Here is a 27580-nt window from a genome sequence, read left to right as displayed (position 1 = left end):
TGACATGTGAACTCCGGCTAAGATAGGGAAAATATTTTGTACGCTGTGCTTCCCACGGTTGGGGAAAAGGAATCCGCATTTCTAAGGTTCTTACGACCTACCGAGACATACACCAAATCATAGAGGACGCGTTACCCAGAAACAAACAAACAAACAAACAAACAAAAAACGCGGGTTGGCCCGCTTTGGGCGCATGCCGACGTGCCAACACTTTTTACCGTGTAATCGGTACATTTCCTCCCACCCCGCTCTTTTCAAACGCGCCCACATCTTTTTTTCCTTTGGGGAGGGGCGCGCATAGAACGGCGCCCTCCACCGAAGCGTGGGAGGGAAAGAAGGCCAATTCGCGCGTTCCCGCGCCCCTCAGCCAGTCGCTGCCCACGTGGTCCCGCTCTGGGCCTTGGAGTCGGCGGGGAGGCGAGCGCTCGGATCCGAACGCCTCCTTCAGCGGCGGCGGGGGGGGGGGGGGAGAAAGCAGAGGCCCGGCTGTCTTTCGCGGGAGGGGTGGGACGGAAACCTGCACGGAAACGACAAAAGGGTTGGCATGAGAGGCGAGCGCATTGCCGAGGGCATGCAGGGCGGCAACCGAGTGCAACGGTATGTGTTGTGGAGGGGTGTGTGTGTAGCGATGGGGTTATGCAATAGTGAAAAATCACGGTCCTCTCCCCCCCTTTAACTTTAAAACTGGATTCTTTCTGTTCGTCGATGACTAAATGCCTTTGGTTTCTCCCCACCCCTTTTTAAAACGTGATAGACGGGGGAGCTTTATTCACGCTTTCTGTTTTCCGGAGCTCTTGTAGCCTCCCGGCTTTTCTGCCTTTTTCGAAGTTGATTTCCCTCTCTGAATTTTTATGCAGAGGTAAGCAAACCTCCGCGAGCCATCAGATCGGTGTGTGTGTGTGATGGAGGTGGGGGTGGGTGCATCCCATCGACCTGGTAGCTTCTCCAACCTACCGCCCGTTCCTAACCAAGAGGGTGATGCATATTGTGATCTTGCAATAATTAGTTTTGAACTGTAGGGTGGGGGTCCGAAGGCTGCTTTTTAGTCCAGGCCGCTGTCAAAACAGTTGGATTCTAAAGAATCCAAAGATCCTTTACCTTCTCGAAAAAGATTGAGGACTCTGGTACGATTTATTGATGTTAGTGCATTAGACATTAAAAATGGAAATGTTTTTAAAATAAGGTAAGTACCGGTAAGGGCAAGAGGCGTGTACCAGGTGCCTAAGGTCCCTGTCCTAATGTTTCTCTATCATTAGTACAACATCATGTACAAACATTGTTATATCTTTCCTAATTGTTATACTATATCTGTCATATCATGTGTGTGTGTGTGTGTGTGTGTATACACACACACATACATACATGATATATATGTATATGATACATATTATATCTTACATCTGTCATACTGTGTGTGTGTGTGTGTGTATATATATATATATATATACATATATACATACATGATATATGTGTATATGTATGATATATATCATATCATGTATATAAACATTGTTATATCAGTCCTAATTTATTTATTTTATTTTATTTAATTGGATTTGTATGCCTAATGCTTCTCTATTATTAGTACCAATATCATATATATAAACATTGTTATATCTTTGTATACTACCAATACGTACTTGACAAAATAAATAAATAAGTAATTTTTTTAAAAAAAAAAGTTATCTGATTTTGCAGATTCCCCTGAAAAGATCCCCGGGACCTCCAGGGGTCTCCAGAGCACCCCTTGAGAGCTACTGTATTTGAATAGTTAAAGAAAGTTTCATTTCCTTCAACTTCAGAGCAATTTTCAAAAAGGAAATAGTGTAATATCATTTCCCCCCCTTTCATAACTGACTGTTCCGCCCCTTCCATAGTGTTGGTTGAGCGTGAAAAATCACCTCCTTTTTCTGCTTGCTCCCATCCTGCTGATGATGGGAGGAAAAAACCACTGATTTCTTCCAATATCTTGCCTTTTTACTTGCACTTTGCAACATGCCTTTGTAGTTTTCTAGCACTGGGAGGTGTTGAAGCAGTGCTCTGTTAAGCAAATACAAATTTGTATTGGGGTATCTCTTAAGTTTCAACTTCCTATTGTCGACCCCTCTACCCAAAACCTAGATGTGTGTGACAGCTGCCTATAGACATTTATTAGCGAGTGGATGACCTTTACTTCCCCTGTTGCTTCTCATGTTCAACAGCTGAGGCCTGGTGTGAAAAACAAGCTCCAGAGCTGAAATCCACAGAGACCTTTACAGCCATCACATTTTTTATTGGGTTCAAAGTATATGTCCAAAGTATATTTTGGAATATTCCGAGGAAGCCTAGAAGCACTTTCTGAGAATGTCTTGCTGTTCAGGAAAGAGCAAAGGACAATCTGCTGTTTATTTTTAAATTAACACTGAATTTACTCTCTGTTGGGAAATATGTACTGTTAACTTACTGAAGAGGAAATCTGACACCATGTCAGTCAGAAATACAAAAAAGAAAGTTAAATACAGTAATAATAGACTTGCAAACTGGTTTTAAAATTCATGCTGGACTCTCTCCTTCTTGGTCTTTTGGGTTTGAGGATTATTAACATTCTGCAGAACTTTTCTTTAGGTAGAGTTTTACTTTCATATAATTAGAATTATCTAATTTGTGTGTGTGTGAGAGAGAAATAATGCTTGCCCAAGATATTATGGAGTTACTCTTTGATAAGGTCAATACATTTGATAAATAAAGAAGTCCATCAGTGTGGCTAAACATGTAACAGAATTTATTTATCAATGTGGCTAAACATGTAATTTTATGTTGCTTTAGAGTTGTTCTTAACTCCTGGTGACTATGGATAAAAGCTCTCCAAGTTGTCCCACCTCTTACTGCATTATAGAGCTCTTGAATGTGTATTCGTATAGCTCCCCATGGTCTCCCTAGCCGCCACATGTGCTGTTGGCTTCTCCTTTGATCCATTCTTGTCCAGCATTATCTTTTCTGTCAGTCCTCATCAGAAGTGGGTTTCAGCAAGTTCTGACCAATTCTGGAGAACCAGTAGCAGAAATTTTTAGTAGTTTGGACAACCGGTAAATATCACTTCTGACTGGCCCAGCCCCCATCTAATCTGCCTCCCGAGTCCCAGCTGATTGGGAGGAAATGGGGATTTTGCAGTAATCTTCCCCTGGAGTGGGTAGGAATAGAGATTTTACAGTATCCTTCCCATGCCATGCCCACCAAGCCATGCCCACAGAACCAATAGTAACAAATTTTGAATCCCACCACTAGTCCTCATGATGTGTCTAACATTGAGATCCTTGCTTCTAATGAATATCTGATCTTGATTTCCTCTCAAGTACTCAATGGTTGGTCCTTTGGAATGTCCCATAAGTGTGAAGCAGTTTCTTCCAGAGTTGCAGTAGGCAAATCATTTTCCTAAATTTGTTCCTCCATTGATATAAGCCCTAGTACTGTATATGTTGACCATTCTAAACTTTGTCTGAAATGGCACATTTATTCATGAGTTTATATGCACTCCTTGTTGCTCACCATTCTTTCTGTTTTGCACAATTATCTTTACCAGTACTGCAGCCTAGAAAATATTATTATTATTATTATAGACATCATTTGTCTTTAATTCCTCTAATTTCCTCTAATAGACATGAACTTTGTTTCCTTGATATTCAAAGAAAGCCCAACCTTTTCACTCTCCTGTTTTAGAATTGTTCATCTTAAATATTTCCCTTTTTTTTTTTTGCAACCAGACAGTGTCATCTATACTTTAGGTTCAAAAGCCTCCTATCTTTTGAATGGATTTATTATCACCCCCTTGTGCATTGCAGATACAAAATAAGAAGAGGTAATTTGCAAACATTTGGTAGTTCCAGTTAACTTTATATTAAGCATGTACAGTAATTGATAATTTTTTTAAAAAATAAAAAAAAACTGGAGAGAAAGAGGAACAGAAAGGGAAGAATCATGCTTAGTGATTTGTTACGCCATTGCATCTTTCTACCTTAGAAGCAACAAATAATATAGCTCCTGATAAAACAGTTTTGAAGCTTATCTGGAGAATAACCTGGTCTTTTTTCTCTGGTCTGTTTTACTTGTGATTGGATCTCTTGCCATATCACATACTGAAACTCTGAAAGTGATGGATGGATTAAGTGGTTTGCTTGATCTATCCTCAGAGGTGAATTTTAGCAGGTTCTGACCAGTTCTGGAGAACCGGTAGTGGAAATTTTGAGTAATTTCAGATAACTGGTAAGTACCACCTCTGACTGGCCCCGCACCTATCTATTCACTGCCTTCCGAGTCCCAGCTGATCTAGAGGAAATTGAGATTTTGCAGTATCCTTCCCCTGCTATGCCCACCAAGCCACGCCCACAGAATCAGTAGTAAATATTTCTGAATCCCACCATTGGCTATCCTAATCTTTACTGCCTAGTGCTTGTCTATAATATAAAACTTTTGACTTTAATCACCTCAATACAGTATATTCTTTTGGAGGCCAAAGATACGCAGTTTGTCCTAGTATGCATGTGCTTATGTATGTTTTATATATATACAGTGGTACCTCTACTTAAGAACGCCTTTACTTAAGAATTTTTCTAGATAAGAAACGGTTGTTCAAGATTTTTTTGCCTCTACTTAATGTTGTGGTTGGCTCTGGCCCAGCTCCTGCCCCAAGGAATGTGGAGGTGGATGCAGGGGAAACATCAACATGTTATAGGCCTGTTTTATTGCCGACAGAGTCAGGTAATGCAGTTTCCTCAGACGAAGAAGAAGGTGGGGGTGACTTGGAAGAGGGGGGCTTGGCACACAGCCCAGGAAGCCAATCTCCATTATCTTTGGTTGATTCAGATGAGGAAGTGTTAGACCCACGCAGGTGCAGACTTATGCATAGAAGAGACCAATTGAGGAAATATTACAGGAGATAAGAGAGGCCACCTGTGTTTGGGTGGGGCTCCAGTAATTAGAGCTGCTGATATAAATAGTAGCATGCTGGCTTGGGCCGTTGTGGAAGATTATCTGATCATTGTTCTTCAGGACTGTGCCTTGCTGTTTGTTGATTTTTCACGACTTTGAAACCAAAGCAGAGCAAAGTGTGTGTGTTTCAATTCGTGGAAGAAGGAGGGCTGTGACGGGCTGTGACGTTTCTTCACAGCTGCTAGCTAAGTACTTAAGGACTGATTAAGGGGATTGTATAGACTACCAGGTTGTTTTGGGACGAGTGCTCTTTGCAATACAAAAAGGGTGCTTTGTTTCTTTTGAATTTTTGTGGTAAAGAACATTGTTTTTGAACTTTCAAGTGTGTGTGTGTGTGTCTGAAATTTGTACCCTTGAATTTTCGGGAGACTCATATCATAGAGCCCGGCAGAACACTTAAGAACCATTTTCTACTTAAGAACCCGAGCCCGGAAAAAATTCCCAGGAAATTTGAGAGCGGCACGAAGACCCGGCCGGTTTCCTGCCATTCCCCCTTTAATCCCGGCCATCTGGGCTGCCAGAGGAGCCTTTTGGTGGCCTTTAAGGAGGCTTTGGCAGTTGAGAGCGAACAAAGCATTTTCTTTTCTCTGAATGCTTGGACAGGGAATAAACCTCTGCCAGCGCCCAGAGAAAAGAAACGCTCCCTTTGCTCTGGGCAGCTGAGGAGTCACCACAGCGAAGGAAAGGAGCCGGCTACAAAGCGAGCGAGCGAGAGGAGAGGGGAGCCCTTCAGCATGGGAAGGAAGAGGCAGCAGTAGCAACAGCAGCAGCCAGTGTATGGGAGGCAGTGTTCGGGAGGCAGCCTCACACCGGGTGTATGGGAGGCGTGTGTGTGTGGAAATTCCTGTCAGAATCTTATTTATATCTATATTACTTTCCCACCTTCCACCTTTTCCACTTCCATTATTATTATTATTATTATTATTATTATTATTATTATTATTATTATTTTGTCCATTAGTTAAAAGTAGTTATTACTCAGACAGCTCATTGGTGAAAAACAATTAATTGCCTTGAAGTGTGTCCCCAAAAAGTTTTATTTTGAAAAGAGATGTCATGTTAGCTAAGTAGATTGTAAAGTGCAATGTAATACAACAGTGCAAAATGACATGTAATAGCAGCTTTATTTTTAAGAACTATAGATTATTTTCTGTCTCAAAAGAAGCTTATAATTCTCTTCTAGCTGAAAAGCTTTCCTTGGGAAAGATACCAAAATAAATGAATGCATATATTTCTAAGAAAAGAAGCATGAATTATCTATCTATCTATCTATCTATCTATCTATCTATCTATCTATCTATCTATCTATCTATCTATCTATCTATCTAATCTATCATCTATCTATCTATCTATCTATCTAATCTATCATCTATCTATCTATCTATCTATCTATCTATCTATCTATCTATCTAATCTATCATCTATCTATCTATCTATCTATCTATCTATCTATCTATCTATCTATCTATCTATCTATCTATCTATCTATCTATCTATCTACCTACCTACCTACCTACCTACCTACCTACCTACCTACCATCCAACTCAGGGAGTCTCACAACAAAAATGAACATGAATCAGTATAAAAACATTTCAATTTAAAATAATTGCAGCCATCCATTCATTCATGGTAAGCTATCACAGTTGCTAATACAGGTAGTCCTCAACCTACATACATTTCTTTAGTGACTTTTCAGATTATAACAGCACTGAAAAAAGTGACATAATTATTTTTCACACTTAGTATAACCTTTGCAGCATCCCCATAGCCAGATGCTCAAAATTTGGGCATTCCACAATCAGCTCGTATTTATGATAGTTATACTGTCCTGGGATCATGTGATCATCCCTATTTATAACTACACACACACACACACTTATATATATGAAGGTCTTGGCATATGCGGGTTTATATATATGTGGGTTTGTGTGTTTAGATCATTTTGGGCCATTGTTGCCTTGCCAATGTATTCATACAGACTAAGAACTGGTTTTACGGGGTGACTTAGTACATTATGTTATTGTTGGCTCCAATATAATCCCATTTGTTTCTTTCATAAGAAAAATTATACCAGCAGTTTAATAGCTGGCAGTATTTCTTGTGTGACTTTGTTGTGTCCTCCTGTATGCTGAATGAGCTTGGGTTTTTTTCATCCCTACTCTCACACAACATGGTTTCTTCTTTTAATTTTGTAACTTAAAAGACTTAGAATAACTTTGTTATCACTTTGAATGTACACTAGTTGGCATACATTAAAATGAAATTTTGCTGCATACAGCTCTCAAAGGGTCATCACCTCCAATATGGGGGTACCTTTGGAAAGTGTTCGGAAACTTCAGATTGTGCAGAATGCAGCTGCGAGAGCAATCATGGGCTTTCCCAAAAATGCCCATGTAACACCAACACTCCGCAGTCTGCATTGGTTGCCGATCAATTTCCGGTCACAATTCAAAGTGTTGGTCATCACCTATAAAGCCCTTCATGGCACCGTAAAAGGGTATCTACGAGACTGCCTTCTGCCACACGAATCCCAGCGACCTGTTGAGTGGGCCTTCTCCGGGTCCTGTCAACAAAACAATGTCGTTTGGCGGGCCCCAGGGGAAGAGCCTTCTCTGCGGTGGCCCCGGCCCTCTGGAACCAACTCCCCCCGGAGATTAGAATTGCCCCCACCCTCCTCGCCTTTCGTAAGCTCCTTAAAATCCACCTCTGCTGTCAGGCATGGGGGAACTGAGATATTCTTTCCCCCTAGGCATTTACAATTTATGCATGGTATGTTTGTTTGTTTGTATGTATGTTTGGTTTTACAAATAAGGGTTTTTTAATTGTTTTTAGTATTCGTTTTAGTATTGGATTTACATGATGTTTTATATTATTGTTGTTAGCCGCCCCGAGTCTACGGAGAGGGGTGGCATACAAATCAAATCAAATCAAATCAAATCAAATCAAATCAAATAAATAAATAAATAAATAAATAAATAAATAAATAAATAAATAAAATACACTACATAAACATGACAAAATAAATAAATATGACACAGATATAGTTTCATTCTGTTCACTATTGTCAGTTTTTATATTGATTGATCACCATAGGAGTAGAATTAAAAATTGTTACTTCCTCTTTGATTTTTCAAATGAATCTTTTAAGCCCCACATATTGTTTTACTTACTTTTCTCCATTGTAGTGTACTTTAAGCATCCATGATTCACCCAAGGTCTTTTGCTACCCTAAGATAAACAGAGAATGATGTCAGTCAAGTTGAAAAGCAGAGATGTGACATCAGGCAGGGCATTGGGTGGGAGGAGGAGTCATCCATTAGATTATAAATCCCGTAAATGAGTCTCCCATTCTTGAAAGTTATGTTTGGGGGCAACAAATTATTGCTCATTGCTTTTTAGCAGGGATTGGCAGCTTATAGTTCATGGGTTGTCCCAAAGTTAGGGGTAGGATTCTACTGGTTCGGACTGGTTCGGGCGAAACCCTTGCTTCAATGATCAGCTGAGAGTGAACTTGTTTGTTCTGAGGATCAGAATGATCTTCTACCAGCTGATAGGCACGGCAGAACGGATTGCCCGCCTCAGCTGTTTTATTCATCGGGACTGCAGTAGAATGCAAGTTTTAGAGCTAAGTTCAAACACAATGCGCACTCAGAAAACCGGTTGTAAAATCCAGCCCTCTATCAGAATATGCTGTTGCTGAAATTGGATAACAATATGGCTGCTTTGCCGCATGAATTTGCAGCACTATGAATTTTGGGTTGCTTTTAAAAACAATTGTAGAATTGAGAGCCCATGGCTTCTAAGAACTGCTGTAGTTCAACTTACAACCAATTCGAGACTGTTTGAATTTAAAATGGCATTTATAAAAAGTGACTTATGACTGTTTTTCACACTTGTGACCATTGTAGTATTCCCATGGTCACATGATCAAAACTTTAGACACTTGGCAATTGGCAGGTATTTATGGCTTTATGACAGTTATGGTATCCTGGGGTCACATGATAACTTTTTGAGACCTTCTGACAAACAGTCAATGGAAAATTCAGGTCACAGCTGCTGTGGCAAGAAAGGCCATAAAATGAGGCAAAACTCACTTAACAAATGTCTATCTCAGCAGCAGAAATTTTGGGCTCAATTAGGGTTGTAAGTCGAGGACTACTTGCCATTGAGGGAGTCCTTTGCCCTTTAATTCTTTCACATGTCCAATATTATGTTTGGTTGATCTTGGCCCAACTTGCAGTGAAATGGTGATCATCCTAATTGTGTTATCAGGAGACAACAATTATTTTGAGTGAATTTTCAGGTTGGGGTTTTGCATCACAAAGTAATGTCGCTGTAAAAATTAATTTGTTGTCCTATTGATAAAAAGAATAATGGTTATATATATATATATGCAGTATGTGTGTGTGTGTGTGTGTGTGTGTGTGTGTATATATATATATATATATATATATATACACACACACACACACACACACACACACACACTCGACAAAAAAATCACACACAACCCTTCCCTGGTACAAGCTGATACAGGAGATGAGCCTGTAGCTTAATGGCTGAGATCTTTCTTTACAAGGCAGAGGCCCCAGATTAAAATCCCAGTAAAAGCTGATACACTGCAAAAAAAAGAAACAGGACATTTTGCCTTTTCATTGAAATAAATTTGTTTCCTTAATTTGGTTGCATATATAAATATTCTCATTTGAAAGCAGGGTATTTGCTGATTTTTTTTTTCATTGAAAGGGGATTTCCTGGGTCTATTAATCAGAGTTGCTAATTTCCTGTACCTGGGATTTGCTGTTTTTAATCCATGTTGCGATACTAGATATAATAAATCACGTTGTACTGTATGAACAGGTTCAACTTCTCTCCGTTCATGTGACATATTTAACATCGTAGACAACACATTTACTCTGAGTAATGTTTTCATCATGTAAAGGAAGATACGTCCAGATTGTTCCACTGTGATGCCCATTTTTATCCTCTATGGTAGGGCTGTCAAACTGGTTTCCTGTGGGCCAGATGCATCACGCGCTGGCCATGCCCACCCCAACTCCATGAAGGGAGAAAACATAACAAAACCTCACTTGATGGCAACGTGACGTGGCAAGTTTGACATCTGTGCACTTCAGTTTATTTAGTTTTTTAAAAATATTATTTAATTCTTAATGTGGTTGTCTACATTGTCTACAAAATATGCCATTTTTATCCACCCAGAGTAACTTTTGGTGAGCTTATGCCAATTTAGTTAATAAGCAAATTGTGGTTGCCTCCTTGTCTCCTTTCTTTAACTCGCGTTTCCTTTTTAGCTTGGAGCTACTGTTCGGCGGACGTGATCTCCACATGGATGTGTTTTCCAGCTAACACAGGGATGAAAAGGAAAACAACATTTTCATGGAACCCAGTGAAACAGAGCAAAATTTCTCCCTGCGATCGATACAAACATGCCTGCTGCATCTGTAGGGGGTTCCTTTATGTTTATGGTGGCCGGAGAAACACTAGCTTGAGTGATTTCTGGAGATTCAAAATAGGTAAGGTGCACTCTGTTTTTGTTAAAAAATAATTTTTATTGAATAGTTTTAAAAACAAAACTTAAATACATACATACATACAGTCGAAGGGATTGGATACTGTAGCCTAGAGGTTAATTCTCTGCCTTACAAGGCAAAGGTTGCAAGTTCAAGTCCCAGTGAGGGTATGACTAGCTGATGAGGCCAAAATAAGGCCGAAATAGAGCTATCCTAGTCTCCCTTAATTTTCAAATTCAGCAAAAACATGTGACATATATATATAGCCCCTCCCTCGTACATACCCTGTTTCCCCGATAGTAAGACACCCCCGATTGTAAGACGTATCAGGGGTTTCAGGGGGGTTGGCTAATATAAGCCGTACCCCGAAAATAAGACATATGTCTTACTTTTGGGGAAACACGGGGGTATTGCCGGGGGGGGGGAGCCCGATGACGTCGCTTCCAAGCTCCCCGCGCGCCCTTCGCCTCGCCGCCACCGCCTCTTCCCCGGCTTGGCAAAGCGAAGGACGGTGCTGGTCCGAAGCGAGCCGAGCGGGCGGCAGCTTGCAGCGAAGGCGCTCGTCCCAGCAACCGAGTCCTGCCGAGGCTCGGCTGCAAGCGGCCAGCGAGGCCGACCAGCTCCGAGGCGAGCGGCCGGAGCTGCGCCCTCCTTCGCCCGCCTCCTTTCCGGCAGGCAGGTGGGGCTGCCCAACTGCGCAGAGCGGCTCCTCCCCTCCAGACACACGCTTCCCCGACATGCATCTGTGGCTCCACGCGTGCACGCCGCTTGGAGCCCTGAGGTTAAACTTGGAAAAGGGCTCACGAGGCTCCTGTCCCGCGGCTGCCCTTCTGGACTCTGGGGAGATGCCTTCGGGAACGCGACCCTTTCAATTTTTTTCCAATGTAAGACATACCCCGAAAGTAAGACGTAGTGGGGCTTTTGGGGGTAAAAAGAAAGTAAGACACTGTCTTACTTTCGGGGAAACACAGTATATATATATATATATGTACCAGGGAGGGGCTATATGTTTTTCTCTGTTGGATCACCCTGGTATATTGAAGGAACGTCACAGCTCCTTTTTGCTTATAGGCCCAACCCAGGGCCATTTCAAGGCAGTTAATTTATTCATAGCCAACAAACTATATTCTGTATGTATCACATGTTTTTGCTGAATTTTTAAATTTAAGGGAGACTAGGATACATACAGAATATAGTTTGTTGGCTATGAATAAATTGACTGCCTTGAAATGGCCCTGGGTTGGGCCTATAGGCAAAAAGGAACTGTGACGTTCCTTCAATATACCAGGGTGATCCAACAGAAAAACATATATCCCCTCCCTGGTACAAAGCTGAAGGGATCAGATCTGGTGGCCTAGAGATTAATTCTCTGCCTTACAAGGCAGAAGCCCCAGGATGAAATCCCAGTAAGGGTATGGCTAGCTGATGAGGCCAGAACAAGGCCGAAATAGCACTATAGAGTAACTCTGAGCCAATTCTTCTTCTCCTTCTCTCATGTCAAACACTTCCTGTGTTCTGATGTTATACCTATTCCTCTGCAGATAGCTAGTGGTGGTGGTGGGAGCTATCAGGAGATACCGTATTTTTTGGAGTATAAGACACATCGTAGTTTTGGGGGAGGAAAATTTACCTACCAGGTATTCATCTAGCTAGAGTCGTTAGTCTGGTCAGCTTCTGCACATCCTTTTATTTTATTTATTTATTTATTTATTTATTAAATTTGTATGCTGCCCCTTTCCGTAGACTCGGGGCGGCTCACAACACAATAAAAACAGTTTATAACAAATCTAATAATTTACAATATAAAATATTAAAAAACCCCATTATTAAACAGACATACACACAAGCATACCATACATAAATTGTATAGGCCCGGGGGAGATATCTCAGTTCCCCCATGCCTGACGACAAAGGTGGGTTTTAAGGAGTTTGCGAAAGGCGAGGAGGGTAGGGGCAGTTCTAATCTCTGGGGGGAGCTGGTTCCAGAGAGTCGGGGCCGCCACAGAGAAGGCTCTTCCCCTGGGGCCCGCCAACCGACATTGTTTAGTTGACGGGACCCGGAGAAGGCCCACTCTGTGGGACCTAATCGGTCACTGGGATTCGTGCGGTCTCGGAGATATTCTGGTCCGATGCCATGAAGGGCTTTAAAGGTCATAACCAACACTTTGAATTGTGACCGGGAATTGATCGGCAACCAATGCAGACTGCGGAGTGTTGGTGTGACATGGGCATACCTAGGGAAACCCATGACTGCTCTCGCAGCTGCCTTCTGCACAATGTGAAGTTTCTGAACACTTTTCAAAGGTAGCCCCATGTAGAGAGCATTACAGTAGTCGAACCTCGAGGTTCTCATTTATTATTTTATTCTCATTAGGGCTGGAAAAAAAAAACTTTTTTCGGAGGGAATAGCAATGAAAACAAGCCTACAAAGACATAGGGCTGGGAAAAAACTTCGGAGTAGCAATGAAAAAATCCTGCAAGCCAGGAAAATTGTTAGCACCTTGTTAGGCAAACCTATGGCACGTGGGCCATAGATGGCATGCAGAGCCATCTCTGCTGGCATGCACACCATCGCCCCACGTCAGATCTCCGTGGCGTTTCTTTCGTGAGCTTCTTTTTCCCTGTGACCGATGAAACAGAAGCTCATGAAAGAAAAAGACCTTACCTCTTGCCCTGCTACTGATGTCGGGATGGCCTGCCAGCTGGTCTTCAGGTCTCTGCTATGCATGCGCACATGTCCATAAATGCGCATACTCATGCATGTGTGTACTCATATATATCCACACATGTTCACATTCACGCGTTTGCACATTTCAATTTGGGCATACGCATATGCACAGTTTGGGCATTCGGTGCCTAAAAGGTTTCGCCATCACTGCCCTAACCCATTCATCCAGGATGTGATTTGATTTGCAGATCCTGCTGGTAAGAGAGCAAGTGCAAAGGCTACTCCAAAAGCTGCCTTGATTGTTATCATATGCTTTCTTTCTACTGCAGTGAGTAATGAATGGGAGGAACTGGACAATTCAAGCGATGGCCCGGAAGAACTGGAAGAGCACACAATGGTGGATTATCAGGCAAGCTATAGTAGCTATGCATTGCTTTATACAATATTATTATTATTATTAATATTAATTAGATTTGTATGCCGCCCCTCTCCGCAGACTCGGGGCGGCTCACAACAGTGATAAAAACAATACATGGTAGCAAATCTAATAATTAAAATCTAAAATAACAATTTAACATTAAAAAGTCTAAAAAGGAAAAAAAACACCAATATATAAAATACATACACAGTCATATCATGCACAAAACTACATAGGCAAGGGGGGGAATGTCTCAGTTCCCCCATGCCTGACGACAGAGGTGGGTTTTAAGTTTACGAAAGGCAAGGAGGGTGGGGGCAGTCCTAATCTCTGGGGGGAGTTGGTTCCAGAGGGGCGGGGCCGCCACAGAGAAGGCTCTTCCACTGGGTCCCGCCAGACGACATTGTTTAGTCGACAGGACCTGGAGAAGACCAACTCTGTGGGACCTAACCGGCCGCTGGGATTCACAGTTGGGACTGGCGTTTTGGTTGTAAATTATTGCAGTTATAAGTCGAGGTATCCATGTGACTAGAACTGATTTTCGGGCCATTTCTACCATAGTCATTAAGCAAATCATGTGATTGTTATTCTGAATCATATGGTCAATCATGTTGTTCTTAAGCAAATCCACTCTACTAAATAGACTCTGTCCCGTCCCTCCGTCCCCGAAACTAATAAATAATATTGGAAACTGGCAAAAATATATTGCAAATCCTGGATCATGTGACCATGGGATACTGAAACTGGTCGTAGAACTTTTAAAGTTACAGTATCCCATGGCCACATGACCATGTCATGTCACCCTTCTTGATGGCATAGGGGTTAGAGTGCAATACTGCAGGCTACTTCTGCTGACTGCCGGCTGCCAGCAGTTCAACAGTTTGTTTTTCAACGGCTCAAGGTTGACTCAGCCTTCCATCCTTCAGAGGTGGGTAAAATGAGGATCCAGATTATTGCGGGTAATATGCTGACTCTGTAAATCACTTAGAGAGGGCTGTAAAGCACTGTGAACGATATGTAAGTCTAAATGCTATTGCTATCTTATGATCAACTTCAGTAGCTTCCAATCAAAATAAATGTGAGCCAAAATGTAGCCATATGATAGGGATGACACAGTGTTTTACTTTAAAAAAAAAACAAAATCAATTTTAATACAATTTTTGTGCCCCCCACAAACACATATTTTATGAACAAAGTGTTGTCCAGATCAATCTTACATATCTTTTCATATACATAATCTATTTTACATCATCTGTGTTTTCAAATTCAGCCATAATATTCTCTTTACATATTTATTTATCTTAACATTTTCTTCTCAATACATAATCAATATTAATAATTTAATTAATATTACCAATTGCCTTAAATTCCTAATCTCTTACAATAACTTCAATTAACTGTCTTATTTCTTCACCACTACATACATTTCTCAAATTTTCTATACCACTGCATTTCTTCATTTCATAATTTAATTAATTTAATTGAAGTTGTCTTTAAAATTAAACTAAATTACCTTTTCACATTCCATCTGCTGCTCTAGCTTACTATAAACGTATCATCTTCAGATCTTACATAAAAACCCTTTAGCTTGATTAACCACCCACAATTAATAATATTAATATAATTTCCCTAAATCTATTAATATGAACCCTATTTTCCTTCCTCCTTTTCACTAACCTTCCCCTCTTTAACCATTTTCTTTTAGTCTCTCAAAAATTCCACTTGTTAATTTTCTCCTTTTATTCCATTCATTTAACTTGACATAATATTTTATGATAGGCGGAGTTGGAAGTGCTTTATGGGTTATAAAACACCCTTAACTTTGGTTGTTAAACATCCAGTGGCAAGTCTAAGGCTACCTTTAGATTGTTTTCCTTTTTTTCTGGCATTTCATTAGCTTATTTGTTCTTATGGATATATTGCATAGATTTGCATTCTGCCATTCTTGAAGGAACTCGAGATTCTGTAACCCTGTGAGTTAGGTTGACACAATGATTGATGTGCATTCACTCATGGAGTTTCATGATCAAATGTGTATCTTGGATTCACTTTAGTCCTAGTCAAAATGAATGGTTCTAGTGTGCCTCCACCTGATAATGGGCCTACTCTGTATCCCCCTGCTTCAAGTTAGGAGACATCCACATGCTGCAGGCCTGTTTTCCCCCCGGTGGAATCTGCTGATGAAGGCTCCTCTGAAAAAGAAGACATGAGTGACAGGGAGGAGGAGAGTGTGGCAGACAGCTCAGAAGGAGATCAATTATCTAGCTCCTCCTTGGATTCGGAACAAGAGTTAATGATACAGCCACACATGCGGAGAGCGATGCATAGGCAACAACAACTGAGAGATTATTATCACAGAAAATGAGGCCACCTGTGGTTGGGTGGGGCTGTGGTAATTAGTGAGGCTGCTAGAAATAGCAGCCTGTGGGTTTGGCCATTGTGGAGGATTATCTGATCATTGTGTTTCGTGCCTGCTTTACTGACTTTGACTTTTTATGTGCTGATTTCCCCCCGCTTTGAAACTAAACCAGGGCAAAGGGTGTTTCACTTTGTGAAAAAAGGACTGTGAATTGCCTCACAGCTGCAAGCTAAGTATCTCAGAACTGATAAGGGACTTGTATAAATTACCAGTTTGTTTGGAGAGGAGTGCTCTTTGCTATACCAAAAGAGGGCTTGGTTTAAGTGAATTTTCATTATAAAGAACATTGTTTTGAATTTTCAAACGTGTGTGTGTCTGAAATTTGTACCTGTGAATTTTTGGGAGGAGTCTACCAGAGAGCCCGACAGAACAACTATTATAAAGAAGAGTTCTCAAAAGAAGAAGCTAGGAAACCTCTTCAGTTTCCAAAGTGGATTTCTTCAAATATTGTAAATATAGGAGCTTGAAGATGTTTGTACTAAGCTTAACCAAGAAATGAAGCTTTCAGACGTCGGTTTGAATCTCCCACTGAATGGCAATGAACTATAGAAAACGCATATGTGATTAACTGGAAAATGATTATTGTATTTTCAGGATATCCTGTATATCTTTGGTGGAATGGTGGATTCAGCTTTCACACAGAAGAAAAATCCTCTATGGATGTATGACACAGGTGTGAAACAAGACACGTTTTATCCTTCTGATATATTTATGCATGTATTTCATAAATATGTATTAGCTTGTATCAAAAGTATTTTTATTCATGTACAACTTATTCTGGAAAGATTAACATATCAAACCAATAATTGTCTCCTCCTCTTCTTGCATGCTTGGATGGAGAGCTAAGGAGATGCTGTAACTATAATAATAACAACAACAACAATAGTAATAACAACAACTCCCCCATCCCACCTCAGAAGCTGAGCCAGACAATTATTCTGTCTAAATTGGGCTTACTTGACCTAACCTCCTTGATCAGGGGTATCAAACTCAATGTCAGGCTGAAGTCATTTTCATTGGGGTCTTTGGCCTGCCACACTTTATAGTATTTTAATTTGCATTTTATACTGTGGGAATTTGGGAGGGGGAATTACATGAGGGCAGTCTGTGGGGACAAGAGCTTGAACATTCAACTAGGTAAACCCCGGGGGAATTCAGATTCAGGTTTCACTCAGATGTGCCAACATGGCTCTGTTAATGGAACTTTGAGGAATATTCTGCCTCGGACTCTGATTTAATTTTAGATGCTGTATGGAACCCTGACACACAAGACCCACAGCCAGATCCAGCCCTTGGGGCAGCCCTGGAAACAGTAAAGGACCAGCCCATGGTGCCTCTGGCAGGGAAAACGGAGCTCATGAGGGCTTTTCATGGCACTCCCAGACTCCATTTTTGGCCGCAATGGCTTCCTACAGCCCTTTGGCACTGAAAACAGCAAACACTGTTTTCACTGCCAGAGGGCTGCAGGAGGCCGTCACTGCCAAAAATGGGGCTCTGGAGCCTGTTTTCTCCGGCACAGTGCTTGGGCCACCACAGCTGCCCCCAACATGAGTGACATCAAGCTGGCCACGCCCACCCTGACCACGCCCACCCTAGCTCCCCCCCCCCTGAGGTCAAACACAAGCCTAATATGACCTTCAATGAAATTGAGTTTAACACTCCTAGATCAAACTTGCCACGTCATGGCAACGTTGCCGTCACTTGACATTTTGTGACATTTTCCCCATTCACGGAGCTGAAGTGGGTGTGGCCTGTGCATGATGCATCCGGCCTATGGGCCACCAGTTTGACACCCCTGTTCTAGATTGATACCCTTCAGTGGCTTCAAACCTGTAGTATTTAATATTAACTTGCCCTGCTGCTCAGTTCGGGTCGTATGTGAAGCCAAGTTTGAGTCCCTGTAAAAAGTTTTCCCTGCATATCTGAAACTTGAAATTTCATGACTTTTCATCATTTCAGGGGTTCTCTCTATGAGAATTTTTTTTGGGGGGGTGGGGGGTTTCTTTCTTGCTGAAAAAGAAAAAGTCACACTTCTTGTGTTCCCGGGTCACCCTGACCCGGACCGAAAACACTTCATTTGAAGTGCTTATGTTTGGTCAATTTGAATACTTTTTTCACTTGGAAAGTAGTCCGAACATTTCTGCACACAATGATATGAAAATTGAAATGAAAAAAGTAATTCTTATTGGTTTATTTTGCTGATAGAATGCGTGCCCCCCCCGTTTTTGTGAAATATTTTTCAATTTATGGATAGTTTTGCTTGCAAAATGTGTTCAATTTTACTAAAGTTGGTGTGGGATTGGTAGTTTGAACATTTCTGAATATAAGAAAAATATAAATGAACTGAAAGAAATGTTTCTTATTGGTTGTTTACAATCATAAATAACCCCCCCCCCCTTTGGCTGCTTGCAAACATTTTCACTTTATATTTACGCAGGCTTCAAATCCGAAATATTTTTAATATCTTATGCATTCATTTACTCAATTTAACATTGCTGATCATCAAAACAATATTTTTGGGGTGGTGGCTAATTGTTTTCTGGGCAAAAAAAAATCATCACTTCGAGTCTGTTTCTGGTCGTATATGACCGGACCAAAAAGAATTTTTTTAGGTACTTGAATTTGATCTTTTTGAAAACCTTTTCAACTGGAAAACTAGTTTGAACATTTATGAACATAATAATATGAAAATTGAACTGAAAAAATTGAGGCTTATATTTTTATCAAAAAGCCCCTCCCCCCATGTTTTCTGAATTTTGTTTCAATTTATACTTTTTTTAGGCTACAAATCTCTAAGGAATATTCCCCCAAAAGTTTTGATATATTAAATTGAACAATCCTGAACATAAGAAAAATAGAAATGAACTGAAAAAAATGATTCTTATTGGTTTATTTTTGCCACAAATGGGCCACCCCCCCGGCCTTATAAACCTAAAAAAAATCCACAAACACGGGGGGGGGGGGAGGCACATTTATGTGCAAAATAAACCAATAAGGATTAATTTTTTCAGTTCAATTTTCATTCCATTGTGTGCAGAAATGTTCAAACTTGTTTCCAGGTGAAAAGAGTTTTCAAAAAGACCAAATATAAGTACCTAAAATGATCAATTTGCAGTCCGGGTCAAATAGACCCGGGAACATAAGATTAGGGAGTTTTCTCGAACTGAGCAGCAGGGTTAAAACCTGGGAATTGTGGGAATTGATGCCGGGCACACCTGAACAGCTCTAAATTGTAATATTTGCCTTGCTGTTTAGAAACAGTAATGAAGAAAACATTGCAATTTGCTGACTTGAGTATTTATATTGTGTGTTGTTGGTAAGCGAAATACAGCCTGCAACTTTTCCTGCCTATCTCTCCTTTTAGTGCCTGCATAGCACTGCAAGGCAGAACAGTAGCACCTTCTTGTGGTTAATGCTATGACTGACATTTTATACACCTGCAGATGCAACCAAGTGGATAGCCTGCCGGCCCCCAGCAGTAGCGGACAAGGTAAGGAATACACAACTGAATATAATGAATCTTCCTTGAAACCGGTTGCTTTGTTGATCAGATAGCTTGCTTAGTTGCATACTTTGAAAACTGCTCCAGACTGGATGAGTCACAGCCTTGAGATAGCAAGGTAAGTTTAAGGTGAAGATGTTTTGGGTTTTCTGGGATATTCACATTATTGACACATCACGTTTGGAAATGAATCTCTTTAAATCTGAATGTTGAAAAAAGAATGGTTCTCTGGCTGCAATTAATTTTATGCATGCAATTATTTCACAGATTGAATTCCTTATTAAAATTACTGGAGTTTCCCCATAACTAACCCGACTCTCCTTTCCCATCTCCTTCCTCCTTCCTCCTGTATCAGACTAGCTACTCTGTGCATATGTTGAAGTCAGCTGTGGTTCACAAAAGCTTGTGCTTTTTAGTATTTTGTAAGGTGGAACTTACTTATACCAGCTGGAACTAAACTAACACCAGACTTCCTGTATTAAATGTGGAGAAACCCAGGGAGCAGAAGGCATCTTCATTGCCACAATTCAACTCAGACCAACCAAGAGAGCCCCGTTCAATTCCTAGTCTCTAAAGGGCATGGTCTTGTATGTGGCTCTGGGAAAAACAAAGGTGGAACATACGTGCATAGATCCCTTTATTTTTCTTACAATCATGATTCCATAGAACTAGCCAGAAGGTATATTTTGAGAGTTTTGACTTCCTGTTTAGCAGTAGAACATAGTCTGTATGATATAGGAAACATTTCTTCTCCCTCCTCCACAAACTATAGTTTTAATTTATCTATCTATCTATCTATCTATCTATCTATCTATCTATCTATCTATCTATCTATCTATCTATCTATCTATCTTTCCTTCCATCCATCCATCCATCCATCCATCCATATCTATCTTTCTTTCTTTCTTTCTTTCTTTCTATCATCTATCTATCATCTGTCTGTCTATCTATCTATCTATCTATCTATCTATCTATCTATCTATCTTTCCTTCCTTCCATCCATATCTATCTATCTATCTATCTATCTATCTATCTATCTATCTATCTAATCTTTCTTTCTTTCTATCGATCATCTATCTATCATCTTTCTGTCTGTCTGTCTGTCTGTCTGTCTATCTATCTTCTGTCTGTCTGTCTGCCTGCCTGCCTGCCTGCCTACCTATCTCCCCCCTCTCTCTCCCCGTCTGTCTCTTTCTAATCTGTCGGTTTTCCATCCATCTATGTCTTTATATCTACATACATATGCATGTCCATTAATTTATGGAGATGTTCAATCCTTTTTATGGGAGTAGTGATAAATGTAAATAAACTGTAAAGGAGCACTGTTTTTGAAGGATGTGGCTAAAATGTGAACTGCTGGGGAGGACATAAAGGACTTCCATTTAAGTAGACAATATGAATGCCTTAGGAAAGGATATTGCCTGCTTTCTATTGGCATGATGGCAACGATAATTAAGGATGGTTGCTTCATTTTGTCTTCACTCTCCATCTCTAGGTTCAAGTTCCTGTTAATCGGAAGGGCCACAGTGCTGTGGTCTACAGGAGCAATATGTATATATATGGGGGGTACATTGACATTAAAGGTGCTTCCCAAGAATTCTGGACCTTTCATTTTGGTAAGTTAAACTTTCTCAGCAGTCACCTAATGGGTATATAATGCGAGATGTGAGGGAAAACCTTTTGAAGCATCCAAAATGTATTGTGTCTATTTAAAAGGTAATGAACTCTAATAATCATCTTCCTTCAGACACCAAACAATGGGCCCGACTATCAGCTGCATCCAATGGGAGTAGCCCAGGTCCCCGACATGGTCATTCTGCTGTGGTTTATGGCAATGGCATGTACTTGTTTGGAGGATTAATGGGACTGAGCGAACAGAAGGACTTCTGGATGTGGGATTTTATAGCCAGCCACTGGTCCAGTATCAGGAGAAGGTAAGTGTTTGAATGTATCTTCATTAGCAGTTGCAAAAGGCGTTTAAGAGGGTGAAGATACAACTGTTTCTCTCCTGCCAATTTTTCCTAGAGTTATGCAAGTTAAACTTTTTACGCATTAGTCCGTGAGCGTTCCAATTATGTTAGCTGGGATTTAAAGATGTTTGCACATTCATTGATAACAGGGAGGAGATTGTTCTAGGGCAGTGATGGCGAACCTTTTTTCCCTTGGGTGCTGAAAGTGTCGGCGTGTGCTATCATGTATGCACAAGTGCCCACACCATAATTCAATGCCTGTAGAGGGCGAAAACAGCTTCCCCCACCCCCAAGAGGCCCTCTGGAGGCCGGAAATAGCCTGTTTGCCAACACGAGCTTACTGGTGGGCCCAGTAGGCTTGCATTTCGCCTTCCCCAGGATCCAAAGGTTTTCCTGGAGCCAGGGGAGGGTAAAAATGCCCTCCCCCATCCCCTCTGGAGGCTCTCTGGAAGCCAAAAATGCCCTCCCAGAGCCCTGTGTGAGCCAAAAATAAGCTGGCTGGCATACATGCACACTGGAGCTGAGATAGGGCAACGACTCGCATGCCAGCACATATGGCTCCGTGTGCCACCTATGGCACCCGTGCCACAGGTTCGCCATCACTGTCCTAGGCGGACTTGAGTGGCAAGGGAAGGCACAGGCAAGAAAAACCCTGATACAGAATTGAAGTTTCTAATACGGGTACCGTTGGAAGGGAGGGTCTTATTTTTCTAGAAGCAAACATTTTTGATTACATAGTTCATCCCTTTTATTTTGGCCATTGCCCAGTTATAAATGGATAGTGTTTACATTTTGGAAAAAAAATCCTGAAGTGACAGATGAATCATAATAGCCAATACTGCATAGAGGAGACAATTGAAGGAGCATGGGCAATATTCACATGCCTTTTTAACAATAACCAAATGCATAACTTATGGGAACTGTTTGGGATGGACTATAGAAAGTGGTTCATAACTTTTCAATGCATTATCCTTACTTGAGAGAAGCATTGAGCCCATTTTGATGAGCATAAGTGTCATTGTTGTGCTGATTTATCTCTACTGTATTTTCCTCCAGCCAGGGACCCCCAAGAGTGGTGGGACATTCGGCTTTAATCTTGGAAAATTCCATGCTAGTCTTTGGCGGAGGCCTTTCCAGCAATAACCCAAACGGTACTTTGTGGCAGTATCATTTCCCCTCTCAAACGTGGATAAAATTGTGTAGCCCACTGGCACTTTCTTCCAAAGCGTATCATCAGATGCTGCCAACTGGATTTGGTTTCCAAGGAGCTGATAAAGATTACTCACTGAGATCGCTTGGTTGCTTGAAGTCTAAAGAAAAAGGTTGTTCAAAGCTACTGACTCTTTCTAAACAGCACTCCTGTTTCTTGGAGCATCTTCACAAGGAGCCCACATACCAGATACTCAACAATGAGGGTGGCTCCGACATAGAAATGAAAACATTTTGCCAGTCTTCAAGGGATTCTCTAGGGTTCACTTCCTATCAAACCACATCCAGTGCAGAATTGAATTCCGATCTGGCAGCAGAGTTGCTGTGTGCAGAAAGAACCTCGTATCTCAACATAGCCAAGAAACAGGCATTTGTCACCATGGATCTAACAGACGGAGGGTCAAGCTTGGACACTCCGAAAAATGAATGTGGAGACATTTGTGAATCCTCTGTTGTGATGCTACTTGTTGGCGGTAAACCACTGTCCAGTTCATCTCCAATCTCATTTTGGCAAATTGAATTAAACAGAACTTAAGTATCAAGAGGCAGCAGACATGCCTAAACTCAGTGAGGTCAGCCTCTAAGGAAGAATCATTTGGCAGTTCTTAATTACCCATTGTATCGCGAAACCTAAATTCACATTTTATATGACCCCGAGATACACAGGAATCCATAAAACATTTAGTTTTGTGAGCCCCCCCTCCCCCCCCAGCTCTTTGTTCTGCAGACAACTTGATCAGTTTCCGGTCACAATTCAAAGTGTTGGTCATGACCTACATGGCTTTGGACCAGACTACCTCCGGAACCGCCTGCTACCACACGAATCCCAGCGACCGATAAGGTCCCACAGAGTCGGCCTTCTCCAGGTCCCGTCGACTAAACGGGCCCCAGGGGAAGAGCCTTCTTTGTGGCGGCCCTAGCCCTCTGGAACCAACTCCCCCAGGAGATTAGAATTGCCCTCACCCTCCCTGTCTTTCATAAACTACTCAAGACTCATTTATACCGCCAGGCATGGGGGAGTTGAGATATTCCTTCCCCCTAGACCATTACAAGTTATGCATGGTATGTCTGTGTGTATGTTTGGTTTTATAATAAGGGTTTTTAGTTGTTTTATTATTGGATTGTCACATGCTGTTTTTATCATTGTTGTTAGCCGCCCTGAGTCTACGGAGAGGGGCGGCATACAAATCCAATAAATTATTATTATTATTGTTTTCAGATGTAGATGAGGCAGTATGATTGGGAAGCAGCAACAGCAGCCGTTGGTTGCATTCATTTCTTTGTGTGCATGTGCCATTTCAAAGCCCTTTGCAGATTGCCTGTGTAAAGGATGCAGCAAAATCATTCCCATGACTAAGCTAGGCAATCGTAATTCAGTTCAGCATCCTGCATTGGCATGGCAGGCTCACATGCTTATGCAAGCAAAGAAAACGAAAAACGTAACCATCATTTATTCAGCAAATCCAATATTTTGCATTTGCACTGTAGGATAATCTTGTGGATTCTAAAATATGTTAGATTGTTTGGCTATCTAACAGACTAACCAGGTGCCTGCTTTCTGTATTCTTGAGTTTGCAGTTGAAATATTTGAACAGGGGAGGGGGGGTTGTTTCTTAGCATATGCTTGTATTGCACTATTTAAAATTGCCTTTCCCCTAAATACGAAATTCATCAGCTCCTATATTAGCTCCTTCAATGCAAATTAAACTTCCAGGGCAATATAACTTTATAAATCTATAAAAGTATTTGTGTCTGTTGCAACAGAGTTCAGAGAATCTTAATTCACATCGAAATAAGGTTCTCCAATTGTTGTTGTGGCTTTTTCTGACAACCCAGAGAGTAGCAGCATGCAGGCAATTACTTCTACATTACAACACCCTCCATAACTTTAAAGTGGCCTAGAAATTGATCTCCAAATATGATCAAAATACATTCATCCACTCAAATTGCAGTATTCCATGCATTGATGGATGGCATCAGAATAAAGCCTCTCTTTGGTACACTTATCCTCTTATCCTGTCTCCTACCAGCAGAGGTGGGCTGCTGCCGGAGCAACTAATTTTGCGCAGCTCCGCAATATGAGTGCAGGATCAAGTGCAATTATGCTTCCTGAACCTGTGCAGGTAGCAAAATCGTGCACAGGAACACGCGTGCAGGCGCATTTTGGGGAAGCAAAAAATGCACCTACATGCGCATCGCTATGCACGATTTTGCTACCTGCACAGGTGCAGGAAACATAATTGCGCTTGCTCCTGCACTCATGTTCCAGAGCCGCGGAGCTGCGTGAAATTAGGCATTCTGGCAGGAGCCTACAAGATATGCAACCGCAAGCACAACTGGGCCTTATGCATATCACATACAAATGTTTTGATGTCCTGCAGTGATGCTTAGTTGTTGTTTTTTCTTGTGTAGTTCACACAACGCCTAGACATATTTCATTTCCAAAATAAGAAGGATTTTGGCAAACAGCCAACAGAGAAGTTTGGCACAGAGTGGAACATGGGTGGTCAGCTTTTCAGGCCAGGGAGATGCGGTTTGTGCAGAATAGAAAGTGGAAAATGGTTTTCAGCTGGCCTAGTATTTTATTGATTTAATGTAACATGAAAAAAAGTAAAAGTTTAACATAAAAAAAAATCCCCATTGGGTTGATTCTGTCATTTCATAGACATGGCTATGTATTTTCTGTGATGAGTATGAAAGAGATTTGTCACTATTTTTCTTCTTTTTGTCACTTCTGCTGCAAAAAGCAGGATATTACTACAAACCAGGATATACTTAAGGAGCTCTAGGGATTTTCTGATAGTCCCTTTTCCAGATTCACCAATTTAACATTTTGGAAATCGGCAAAATCATCTAAGCATTTCATTTGCTCCTTTATATTTTTATTTTGCGCCATCACAGCAATATCCGAAGTGATTTTGCTAATACTCATTCAACTGCAGTCTATATGAAATGCGTTACAGTGTGAGAAAATTATCCCTTGAAAGTTACGCTTTCTTAATTTTCGAGGAGAAAAATCATGAAGTGTATACAGCATCAGGAAAAACCCGCATGGTGCCTTTTTGATACTTTTTTTCTTTTAAGAAAATGTCTGTTTTATATGCTATAAAAGTTATATTTATTAATTATATTTTTATACTGCATGAATCTTTATATCCAAGCTAAACTATGTTAGTTTAATTTTGTAAATATGTTATTCACTGTGCTTTTAATTACTTTGTTAATAATATGTATTTCTGATTTTTGTAATGGCGGCATATTAAGGATTAAAAAAGCAAATACGTAGGCTTGCTGAATGATTTGCAGCTTGGCTGGAGATGACTGAATACTTGATATGTTGTAAGACACATTTTTCCTGGGGCATTACAGCTGGGAAACAAGATGAGTTGTTGATTCTTCATTTGTATGCTGATGGTTCCCATTAGGGATGAAAAGTCAAATATAGGGCCCTCCTTTCTCCTCCTTATTGCAGCTATTTTTGTTAACATTCACTTATATGTTATCACCAGGAAGTAGAAATGTAAGGCCACTTCTGCTGGGAAAAGCAGGATATTACTCCAAACCAGGATATCCTTAAGGAAGCGGATGATTTTGTCAGCATTCATGGATCAGCAGCTAGAACATTGTTCTGCTAGAAGAAAAAACACTTAAGCAGATATTTTGTACAATTGCGTTGTATTTAGAAATAAGCTACAACTTTTATGATTGGTTCCAAGTGGCCTACAAATCACAGTTGTTGTTCCCTTATACAGTGTTTAGCGCAATCATTCTAGCATAATTTGTACATCTGGCATTACTTATTACACACACACATATACTCATACATCCAATACTTAAAAAAAATAAGTTATACTTTGAGCAACTACATTGTTTAAAAAGATACAAATACAGTAGTTAGTCTGAGTTTTTTCTTTAAAAAAACAACAATCAAAATGGAAGTTCTTAACATACTTCATAGTAAGTTTGTCCAACTAGGAGAAACATGTGAGAACAAAGGAATTTGTAATCAAAACATTAATCACATCAGGAATGTTATGGCAGAATGCTCTGTGGTCACTCCACATGCATTCTGTTTTAGAGAGAATAGGTGAACATTTTGCTCCAAGAGGAATGTTAATGCTTAGTGTTAATAAGAGATCCAAACTGTTCTGCCTCAATAATCACAGACGCTTTAGTGTTGTTCCACTTGGGGCATCTTTGCCCAGAGAGACAAGTGTGACGTGAAGAAATAAGAGACAAATCTGGAATGACTTTTGGTTTTATGCATGCAGGCAAATTGCATTTGTAGGAAAAACTTTTAATGTTACCGGAGGAAAAGCTTCAGCAATCAAACAAGATTGACGTTAACAATGGAAGCTAATTTAAGTCCCTTGGCAATGAACAATGGCTGCTAATAAATATAAACTGCAATTTTGTATTCATTAGTCGAAGCAAAAGAATCTGCTGCTTTGGTCCATTTTCATCAATTACAGGAGACATTAAGGCAGTTTCCAGATGCCCCATTAGAGACCTGAAGCCTGCACTGGAGGCTGTTTTATTGACAAAAGGCTTTTAATTCTTTATGTTGCGATAGCTGTAATTCTATGTCACTGTACAAGTAAACTTTACCCACTGATAAATGTGATGCTGATAGTAATAGCATTCCGTTTTCCATATCACATTACCATATTTTTTCAGAGTATAAGATGCACCTTTTTAGCCCCCATCCCTCCAAAGAGTGTGAAAACCTGGGTGCGTCTTATATACCAAATGTAGCCTCACCCATCCACCCCTACTCTGATCTTTGCCTGCAGCAATTTACTTCCTTGCAGGAAACAGCAGCAGAGCCTGCTTAGCAGAAGCCACTGATTATCTGCCTCCTGACACTCAGTTGATTGATTGACCAAGCCCACGTGCT

At 40.8% G+C, this 27580-nt stretch overlaps 1 protein-coding gene across 1 annotated transcript; it reads left to right on the top strand.

The window, feature by feature from the left end:
* The first annotated feature begins 788 nt into the window (after positions 1 to 788).
* LOC139154903 (rab9 effector protein with kelch motifs-like) lies at positions 789 to 26065 on the top strand. Its single transcript, XM_070730003.1, has 8 exons — positions 789 to 859; positions 10279 to 10500; positions 13495 to 13574; positions 16597 to 16675; positions 19446 to 19492; positions 21000 to 21120; positions 21252 to 21438; positions 22531 to 26065. The coding sequence occupies exons 2-8, from the start codon at positions 10317 to 10319 to the stop codon at positions 23216 to 23218; spliced, it is 1386 nt and encodes a 461-aa protein (XP_070586104.1). The 5' UTR covers positions 789 to 859; positions 10279 to 10316; the 3' UTR covers positions 23219 to 26065.
* The last annotated feature ends 1515 nt before the right edge of the window (positions 26066 to 27580 follow it).

Source organism: Erythrolamprus reginae, chromosome 1, assembly GCF_031021105.1.
Source record: "Erythrolamprus reginae isolate rEryReg1 chromosome 1, rEryReg1.hap1, whole genome shotgun sequence".
NCBI classification, from domain to species: Eukaryota; Metazoa; Chordata; class Lepidosauria; order Squamata; family Dipsadidae; genus Erythrolamprus; species Erythrolamprus reginae.
Note: the sequence above shows the minus strand (reverse complement) of the source record. Positions and strands in the feature narration are given on the sequence as shown.

What these genes read in the sequence shown, in the direction of transcription:
- LOC139154903 (XM_070730003.1), top strand. Translation starts at nt 10,317, where the DNA reads ATGTGTTTTCCAGCTAACACAGGGATGAAAAGGAAAACAACATTTTCA. An exon ending in ACACAATGGTGGATTATCAG is followed by an intron (nt 13,575 to 16,596) that starts GCAAGCTATAGT and finishes TTGTATTTTCAG; the next exon opens with GATATCCTGTATATCTTTGG. An exon ending in ATTCTGGACCTTTCATTTTG is followed by an intron (nt 21,121 to 21,251) that starts GTAAGTTAAACT and finishes ATCTTCCTTCAG; the next exon opens with ACACCAAACAATGGGCCCGA.